Source organism: Miscanthus floridulus, chromosome 8 (assembly GCF_019320115.1).
Source record: "Miscanthus floridulus cultivar M001 chromosome 8, ASM1932011v1, whole genome shotgun sequence".
Taxonomy (NCBI): Eukaryota; Viridiplantae; Streptophyta; class Magnoliopsida; order Poales; family Poaceae; genus Miscanthus; species Miscanthus floridulus.
This window is the reverse complement of record NC_089587.1, coordinates 29,664,957-29,674,978: the sequence shown is the minus strand read 5'-3', so window position 1 is coordinate 29,674,978 and position 10,022 is coordinate 29,664,957. Positions and strand designations below refer to the sequence as shown.

Here is a 10,022-nt window from a genome sequence, read left to right as displayed (position 1 = left end):
CACTATATGTCCTGTCCAAAAACTGCATGAATTTGTTCTGCCACTCGGTTGAAGAACGAGGCAAGCGCATCCAACTCCTATCATCGCCTGACATCTGCGTGATGAAGATGAACGATGATCACCAATTTAGCCAGCGTATTTACATACATAATTGAACTATATATGTGCAGCCCATAGTGATCTCGTACCTTTCGCCGCGAGGACGGCTTGTCTGATTGATCGATCGACGTGGAAATCAGGGCAGAAATCAGCTATACTCTACCTAAATTAATCACATTACAGCACAATTAGCGAGCTATATGGTAATACAAATTAGACATCGGAGGCTGCGAGCTTTTGATTCTCATACCTTCAAAACTGATTCTGTGATCCACGGGTTGCACCTCTATGGAGGTCCGAAGGGCAGTGGAGCGGAGGTCGGAAGAGTCCAGATGCCGAGCAGTGGCGGCGGTCGCCCTCACCCCCGTGCGCAGCGCCCCCTGAGGATCGCGACTCGCAGCGCCCCCTGAATCACCCTCGTGCGCAGCGCCCCCTGAGGATCCCCTGAAGAAGCGAGTCAGGCAGGGACGGACGGGGTGGGCTGTGGGCAAGCGGCCATGCCATGCGTCCGAGCCGCACGTATACCTGAAGTATTCTCCTATGTACTGCGGACCGTCCGTGGAGTTCAGAGGACCGTCCGCTACAAGTGGCGGACCGTCCAGATCGTTTGGCGGACCATCCGGTGGGTTGGTAGGCAGCGCATCAGAAAATGACAGAATTAACGGCGGACCGTCCACGACCTGTGGAGGACCGTCCGCGCGTGTCGGGCGGAAGTGGACCCGCCCGGGACCGAGCCTTATCTGGATGGAGTCAACATCCCTCCCTCCCTTCCAACCACGTGATATTTTTGCATTTTGGTCCCTTTTTAAAACATCTTTTAGAAAAAGACCCTGACCAAAACTTTTGCTGAAAATAGTCCGTTTTTAGGCGTCTTAGAACATGACACCGAGCTCTTGGCACCATCCGAGAGGTCGGCGTGCGATCAGATGACGCCGAGGCTCGGCGCGGCCCAACTCAACGCCGAGGTTCGGTCAGAACCCCACCACACGCATCACGATTCATGAGATCGGAGAAGCATGCATGCAGCTCGATCGGCATAAGATGGATATATAAAATTTTAAATTTGTCAATGCCCAAGTCATGGTAAAATTCTAGTCTCTAAGTCATAGCAAAAATTCAGACTTAGCCATTTTTGCATATGTCTGTCCCACGGTAAAAATCAAATTTGACAATATCCAAGCCATGGTAAAAATCCAGGCTTAACAAATTTTAGCATGTCCATCTCATGGTAAATTTAGGGACTTAGCCAAAATTTTATATATATATATCCATCTCACGGTAAATTTTTATATATACTATCACTTATTTGTAATGAAGTCAAATGTGGGTGCAACTTAACTTCATCATGCCACTCAATATGCTACACTTTATGGGTTTATCTACCAATTTATCAATGCATATCGTTTATACTCAATTCCATGCCCTACATATATACCATTCACGTGGTTCACTTATGCAGAAATCCTTCCCACACTTGGCATGAGTGAGAATTAGGGAGAACAAAAGAAACTTATATTACTTTGGAAGTTTGAGTCATCTGGGACTGAGTGGCACCAAGAAAGCAATGTTGGCTTCCAGCAGCGTTTCATAGAAGTTTGGGTGTCTACTCTTGGCGGACGGTCCGTGACGAAAAACTCTCGCGCCCTTTTATTTCGTGACTTCCTCATCTACCACGTCGCCGCCTTTTATTTCGCGACTTCCCGTTTCCTCCCCCCACGCCGCCCCCTTTTATTTCGCGACTTCCTCATCTACCACGTCGCCGCCTCCACACGGTTAGGGTTTTTGGATTCCACCAAAGAGAAGTCGAACATGACGACAACTCCAACGAGTGGAACACCTCCGTCCTCGACGTCGATGCGCACACCTGCAGGAGCGGGGATGCCAACAACTCCAGCGGCGGCGGCGGCGGCGGCGGCGACGCCGGCAAGTTCATCCAGACCCAACGCCACCATGTCCCTTTTTGGGGCAACACGTTCGTCCGGGATGCCAACAACTCCGGCAGCGGCGCCGGCAAGTTCATACAGACCCAACGCCACCATGTCCCTTTTTGGGGCAACACGTTCATCCGGGTCGACAGCAGCACTTGGTGATCAACAAGAGAGCTCCCTGCCAATCAATGAGACCAATGATAGGTAACACATATTTTTGGATTCAACATCTCGGGTTTAGAGTTTTAGATATATAATCTTGAAAATGTTCTGGGAAAAATGTAGCCTAAGAGCATCGACGCTGCAGGGACATGCAGGAAGCAGTGCGCCATGGGGATAATGTAGATCGAATGCCTGGGATTAATGATATGTAGGGATTAATGAGTTTGGTCTCTGTCCATACACATAGTATACATATTTCTAATTTAGAATGGGACTGTAAGCATTTCCTATCAATTAAGCTAAGAAGAACAAGTGTGCAATATTTAGTGTTTCCTAGTATAAATATTTTTTTGGTTTACTTTAATTTCAGTCATGGGGGTGCACATATAGTTCAAATAAGTGGCACTAAGTTTTAATTACTTTCTCTGTCTGTACACATACTATATGTACACTGGTTTCCTTTTAAGTATATTGTTGTATCATCACTAGTGCTTAAGTTTGATACTATTGTAATATTTGGCAGCTCGGATCAAACATGGACTCTCTATTTCACTTGCGAGGGATTGCCGGGGGGGCAAGAGTCTTCTACTATTAGAATCACTAGGGCTGATCTCACCCTGAGTAACTTGCTTGCAATGAAATTACAATTGGGGTATAGAGTAAGGGACTATTTGTACTACAAGAGGAGATGTGGTAATGCAGCAACATTACACGAAATCGAAGAAGAAGTCAATGCAGATGCTATGATAGCATGTAATGAGGAGGAAAGACAGGTCAGACTATTGCTGTCCAACGAACAAAAAATAGACCAGAATGTGAACATAACACCCTTGAAAGTACCTGGAAGGAGACCCATTAGGGAAGAGAATATAGATGAAGATGAGGAGTCAATTGATGCTTACAAGGAATGGTTGCACGTCATGCATAAGGAAAACCGATTCACGGGTAAGTGTTATGTTGGACTCCTATATATTTCAAAATTGTTGTATTATTTTATATTGGAGAAGCCTTTGTACTAATATTAGCTTGGCTGACCCAGATTTGAAAGATATCGACAGGGATGACACCACCAAAACTTACAAAGAATGGTTAAGGGTGCAAGGACAACTGAATGATATTAGTAATATAACATCTGTCCCTACATGTCTATTGTTAATATTCCTTCACAAACATATCATATCTTACACAAGTGACCAATATTTTCTGCAGTGGCATATGTGGACAGTAATCATCATACAGATGTAGTACTTTCAAGTGAAGATAGCAACCCCACACCGCCAGTAAACAGACCATCTCATGCTCGGCGTTTCATTCCACAGGGAGAGGGAACTAGTAAGTAATGAATATTTTCAATTTATTGTGAGGTTCAGTTAATTTTAAACTATGTCAATAGTTTTTTAAGTGTTTTGCTTTGTATATAATTGTTTTTCATGGACAAGACTCCAAAAAGAGGAAGCCAAGAGGTAACTTGAAAGGATGGACAGCAACAAACAAGAGAACCAGGGAGGCGTCTCAGAAGCTTAGCATCCAGTTCTCTAGGCTTGGAGGACCTGTAGGTTCAAACAAACGAATATTTGTTGATGAAATAACACTGTTCACGAGGAAAAGAGCACCTCTCATCGGAGTAAGAACATGGAGAGATATCCATGTGGATGTCAAAATTGCAATAGCAAACGATGTGCTGGTAAGCTTCTGTTATCCATGTGGATGTCAAAATTTCAATACCAAATTATTGTTTAAGAAGTAATTTATTTAGGCTTTACCTTGAGCAGGCTAAGTGGGACCTTGAGGATAACGAGGCGAACAGAATCAAGATATGGACGGTGGCTAATGACCGTTACAAAGGATGGCGATCTACATTTAGTGCTACCTACAAGGCGTACACCACCTATGAAGAGAGAATGAGACATAGGCCAGAAGAATTAGACATTGTTGAGTGGCACTATCTGGTGTCGTATTTTGGCACCGAAGAATTCCAGGTTTGTTCCCAATTTTTAAAAAAACTTGCCAATTCCACTTCTGACGTCAAGGTTTATGTTTTGCGCACTGCTGATTTTATAAAAATCAAATCATTGCTGGTTCTGTGTAGAGGATTAGCAATAAGAATTCTCAGAATCGGCACAATCGACAGATACACCATGTTACAGGATCAAAGGGTTTTTCTCAATTGAGCTATGAGAAGGTAAAAAATTCTGTCACAAGGTTTTCCTTCAGGCATTTTTTTATGGTTTGTGCTTCTGCCTCCGAATGACAATGACATGATATTGTTATAACCTATATAGTCTTTGTATTTGATAGAGATATTTAGCCCACTGCCCACTACAAAAAAATATATTTTGCATCCTTGTATACAGAAAGCTGAAAAGTACTAAAACTAATGTGTGCCAACAAAAAGAAGAACTTGGATTCCTGTTCTTTTTCAATAGCAATAAATATTTCTGTTATCTTCTGTTTTTAAATTCGTGGTGGATATCTTCCTGATCTTTACAGTTTATAAAAGCTTCTACATTTCACTAGATTATGAAATATGGCTAATTTTTTTACATTCTTGCCTAATTAGAGGGACCAACTAACTGGTGAAGAGCCAAATGATATGGAGCTTTTTATGATGACCCACCAACAAAATGGACAATGGACAAGCGAGGAATCTAGGGAAGTCTATGTGAGTATTAAACAGTTTTTACAACCCTTATTAAGTGATGCAACTGTCCTCGCTTAGAATTAAAGTTTTAATTAACTAAATGTCTTTGCTTTGTTAGGACAATGCAACCAGGAAGATTATGGAGCTGGAGTCAAGGCCTGACGCAAATGTCGTCTCAGACTTGGAGCAGAACCAGATTTTCCAATCAACCTACAAGGAAACGAGAAAAATCAAATCAAACAAGATGCATGCTAATGGTTACCTTGCAAGGTACCCAACTAGAAAGGAGCTACTATCGGAGGACTACCAGCGCAAACTGCAACAGGAGGAAGCCCTCATTGAATCGTTTGGACGGCTGCAAGATAGACTAGAAGCTCAAGAAGTTGAAAGGGAAGCCGAGAGGCAAGAACATAGGCGTCAGCTTGAACAGATGAACAAGGAAAGGGAGGCTGATAGAGAAGCACTTAGGCAAGCTATGTTAATGTTGCAAGCAGCCCAACAACAAGCTTCAGTACAAAAGGTAATATTAACAACATCTATGTTCTCATAGTTTATTGAACTGAAAATCATGATCTTGAACCCAATTCGAAATGCAGGCTAGCACAATTGTGGAGCCAACTGAAAATGTTGCTGCTGCTGCAACAATTGAGGGGACACAAAATGTAACAACTACAATGGGAGAACACATGATGCATAGTCAGCAGGTAGTTTGATGATAATTGAAGAATGTTTAATTGTAACATGCATGTCATATTCTTGTCAAGGGGTGTAATTTTTACCACCAACCATTTATTTTCAGGTTACCCAAGAAACCAGCCAGCCAGAACAACAACCCCCTTCTTCCGCAGCTGAAGAACGTCTCACTAGAGGGCGCATGACTAGAAGTAATTTGGCAGCGAATTCGGGTGCTGTTTATACTACAGCAAAGCAACTGAAGGAAACTGCGGCTAGGAAAAGATCTGCATTGTCCAAAAAGAATACACAGGTACTATGTGAAACCTTTTATCTCTCTTTGCATTAAAAAGGAACATATAGTCCTTTTGGAGAAGTACATAGCTATTCTTTTGTTCTGCTCCTAAATATGGTCCAGGCTTAGTTTCCTCTTGCTGATTAGAAATATATATGGATGTGTTTGTGCTCATAAAATGTCTTGGGAGGCAGCTGCATGTATGTTTATATTTGCTTTACGCTTCAAAGTTCATGGTTGATAGTACTGCAGCTCACAGAACTCTAGTACTGCAGCTCGTGTTTTGCTTCAGTGTTCAATTAGCTTTGCCACCACTAGTCTCAGTTTAACTAATGCATGTCAATGATTTTTTCAGGAGGAATCTTGAGTTTGAGAAGGAGCATGCGAATGGTGGGATGATGGCCAACATACATATCAAGGGAACCTTCGCTGCTACAGTAGACATTAGTCTTTTGATTCGAATGAGTTCAAACAGTTGTCTGTGCTTAACATATTATTATGTGTTAAGCTATCTACTTGTGTTCTCATTTAGTTTGACACTCGGTGTGTTTTGTTAAAGATTTTGTATGAATAAATTATATTTCGTTTTAATGGATGTCGATGCTTCCTTCATTATGTATTTGTCGTTTTGCGATTATTAATTTAAGCTACCAAACAAAGTGTCGCAACATGAATTATTAATATATTAATCTGGCGTTGCAATATATGATGGCACATATAACAATCACATTTAGTCGTGGCAATAGGTACGATAATCGTGGCAATAGAGAAACTATCTCTTGCAACTACAAAAAGATGACGGTGGCAATAGAGGAATCTACCTATAGCAACCAGATAGTTAGTAACGTGGCAATAGATGACCTGTCTGTAGCAACCAACCTAAGTAACGTGGCAATAGCCTATGCCATCTATAGCAACCATTCAGAAACATGACCTCTCTATAGCAACCAACCTGAAGAGATGTTGCAATAACCTAAGCCACCTATAGCAACCATTTAGGCGACGTGGCAATAGAGAACCTCTATTGCAATGCTTTCTCTGCGTAGCAACAACCACGATTGCAACACCTGTGTTGCGTTGCGCTTGCATTGTGTTGCTACACGACCAGCGTGTCGCAATACGTATCGCTAGCAACGCCTAGTTCGTTGCAATTGATACTATTACCACACCCATAGTGGTTGCAATTGCTTTTGTTACAACACTCACCAGGTGTTGCAAAAGCGTCAAAAGTGTTGCAATAGAGGGGCTGTGTGTCGCAACTAAAATGTAACCCATTGCATTATGCTATTGCTACCCTTACAAGTGCAACGACATTTAACCAAAAAAAATTGGTAGCAAAATTACTATGGCTACCATTTTTGGGTCTTTTGCTACACTTTTTTGGCGTTGCAGTAGACCGAAAATCTTGTAGTGTAAGAAGAGCATAATGAGCACATCTAAGGCATTTGGGTTAGTGCACATGGACTTGTTTGGACTAACCACATATACTAGCATTAGTGGAAACAAATACAGATTTGTGATTGTGGATGATTTCACTAGATACATATGAGTGTTCTTTCTTGTTAACAAGAGTGATGTGTTTGCAACCTTCAAGACATTCATCAAGAGAATTCATAATGAGTTTGAAACAACCATCATGAAAGTGAGAAGTGACAATGGAAGTGAGTTCAAGAACACAAGAGTGGATGATTTGTGTGATAAATTTGGAATTAGGCATCAATTTTTGGCCAAGTATACTCCACAATCAAATGACCTAGTTGAAAGAAAGAATAGAACTTTGATTGACATGGCAAGATCAATGTTGAGTGAGTACAATGTGAGTCATTTATTTTGGGCCGAAGCAATCAACACGGCTTGCTACTATAGCAACCGACTTTATTGTCACCCCATAATGGAGAAGACTCCTTATGAGCTATTGAATGGAAGAAAGTCCAACATAGCATACTTTCGGGTTTTTGGTTGTAAATGCTACATATTGAAGAAAGGCACTAGATTGAGCAAGTTTGAAAAGAAATGTGATAAAGGTTTCTTGCTTGGTTACTCCACTACTAGCAAGGCATATATAGTTTGGAATTTGGCTAGTGGTACTCTTGAGGAGGTTCATGATGTGAAATTTGATGAAATAAATGGTTTCCAAGAGGAAGATGAGAATCTAGATAATGTGAGAGGCACTCAATTAGTCAATGCAATGAAGAACATGGACATTGGTGATATAAGACCTAGAGAGGTGATTGATGTTGAAGATGACAAGAATCAAGTGCTCTCTAATTCAAATGTACAAGCTAGTGATTCTCAAGATCAAAGTCAAGCAAGTGCTAGTGTTGACAAAGTGCAAGATCAACAATAAGTGGCTAGTTCATCATCTCAACCAAATGATTGCAAGCAATCAAGTGCAAGTGCTCCAACCAACCAATGTTGCAAGAGATTATCCATTGGACACTATAATTGGTGATATTTTTAGAGGTGTACAAACAAGATCTAAATTGGCATCATTTTGTGAACATTTCTCATTTGTATCATCCATTGAACCTAAGAAGATAGATGAAGCTTTGAAGGATGTTGATTAGGTCAATGCTATGCATGAAGAGCTAAACAACTTCAAGAGAAATCAAGTATATGAGTTAGTTGAGAGGCCTATGGATCATAATATAATTGAAACCAAGTGGGTCTTTTAGAACAAGCAAGATCAAGATGGGATAGTAATAAGGAACAAAGTAAGACTAGTGGCTCAATGTTACACTCAAGTTAAAGGTCTTGACTTTGGAGAAACATATGCTCCGATTGCTAGATTGGAAGCAATTAAGATCTTGTTAGCCTATGCTTGTGCCCACAACATCAAATTATACTAAATGGATGTGAAGAGTGCATTTCTCAATGGGTACATTAATGAGCTTGTGTATGTTGAGCAACCTCCCGGTTTTGAAGATGACAAGAAGCCCAACCATGTGTACAAGTTGAGAAAGGCTTTGTATGGATTGAAACAAGCACCAAGAGCATGGTATAAGAGATTAAGGGATTTCCTACTCTCTAAGGGATTCAAGATGGGAAAGGTTGACACCACATTCTTCACCAAGAAGCTTGGAAATGACTTGTTTGTATTACAAATCTATGTTGACGATATCATATTTGGGTCAACAAATCAATATTTTTGTGAGGATTTTGGCAAGATGATGGCAAGTGAATTTGATATGTCCATGATTGGAAAGCTTAGTTACTTCCTTGGTCTTCAAATCAAGCAAATAAAGAATGGCATATTTGTGAGTCAATGCAAGTACATCAAAGACATGCTCAATAAGTTTGACATGAGTGATAGCAAAGCCATTAGCACACCAATTGGGACAAATGGCAATTTGGATAGTGATGCAAGTGGCAATATGGTGGATCAAAAATTGTATCGGTCTATAATTGGAAGCCTACTCTATGTGACCGCATCAAGGCCGGATGTGATGTTTAATGTATGAACATGTGCTAGATTTCAAGCCTCACCAAAAGAAAGTCATTTGAAGGCAATAAAGAGAATATTGAGGTACTTGAAGCATACACAAAATATTGGATTATGGTATCCCAAAGGAGCAAAGTTTGAGCTAGTTAGTTACTCCGACTCAGATTATGCGTGATGCAAGGTTGAAAGGAAGAGCACCTCAGGCACATATCAATTGTTGGGAAGATCACTTGTATCATGGTCATCAAAGAAGCAAAATAGTGTTGCATTATCAACCGCCGAAGCCGAATACATATCCGCCGGTAGTTGTTGTGCACAAATACTTTGGATGAAGGCCACTTTGAGTGACTTTAGAATCAAGTTCAAGAAAGTGCCAATGCTATGTGCTAATGAGAGTGCAATCAAGTTAACCAACAATCTGGTTCAATATGCAAGAACAAAGCACATTGATGTCCGCCACCATTTCATAAGGGATCACCAATAAAAAGGGGACATTTGCATTGAGAGTATAGGCACCAAAGATCAACTTGTCAATATCTTCACCAAGCCACTTGATGAGAAGAGGTTTTGCAAGCTAAGGAATGAATTGAACATATTGGACTTCTCAAATATGTGTTGATGCACCCCCATTATATGACACACCTCTCCTTCTAGCAATCCAAGGTAAAAGTTGATTGGCATGGCATACATCCTTGCTAAGGACATGTTTAGTACATCTAGTCATTCCTATCATGTTCTAGGCTCATTCATGAAAATCAAATGAATTTGATGCTTGTATGGTAC

The 10,022-nt window shown here is 41.0% G+C and overlaps 1 protein-coding gene across 1 annotated transcript; it reads left to right on the top strand.

The window, feature by feature from the left end:
• The first annotated feature begins 2,136 nt into the window (after positions 1 to 2,136).
• On the top strand, positions 2,137 to 6,226 carry LOC136468785 (uncharacterized). The gene is made up of 11 exons (XM_066467227.1): positions 2,137 to 2,231; positions 2,848 to 3,134; positions 3,399 to 3,521; positions 3,629 to 3,873; positions 3,962 to 4,168; positions 4,279 to 4,371; positions 4,750 to 4,851; positions 4,949 to 5,350; positions 5,427 to 5,534; positions 5,630 to 5,815; positions 6,153 to 6,226. Exons 1-11 carry the CDS (start codon positions 2,137 to 2,139, stop codon positions 6,162 to 6,164), a joined length of 1,860 nt encoding a protein of 619 aa, XP_066323324.1. The 3' UTR covers positions 6,165 to 6,226.
• Positions 6,227 to 10,022: the final 3,796 nt, after the last annotated feature.

Excerpts from the sequence above, each read along its gene's own strand:
- LOC136468785 (XM_066467227.1), top strand. The coding sequence starts at position 2,137 with ATGTCCCTTTTTGGGGCAACACGTTCATCCGGGTCGACAGCAGCACTT. Across the intron at positions 3,874-3,961 it reads CAATAGCAAACGATGTGCTG|GCTAAGTGGGACCTTGAGGA; the intron begins GTAAGCTTCTGT and ends TACCTTGAGCAG. Across the intron at positions 4,372-4,749 it reads CTCAATTGAGCTATGAGAAG|AGGGACCAACTAACTGGTGA; the intron begins GTAAAAAATTCT and ends TTGCCTAATTAG.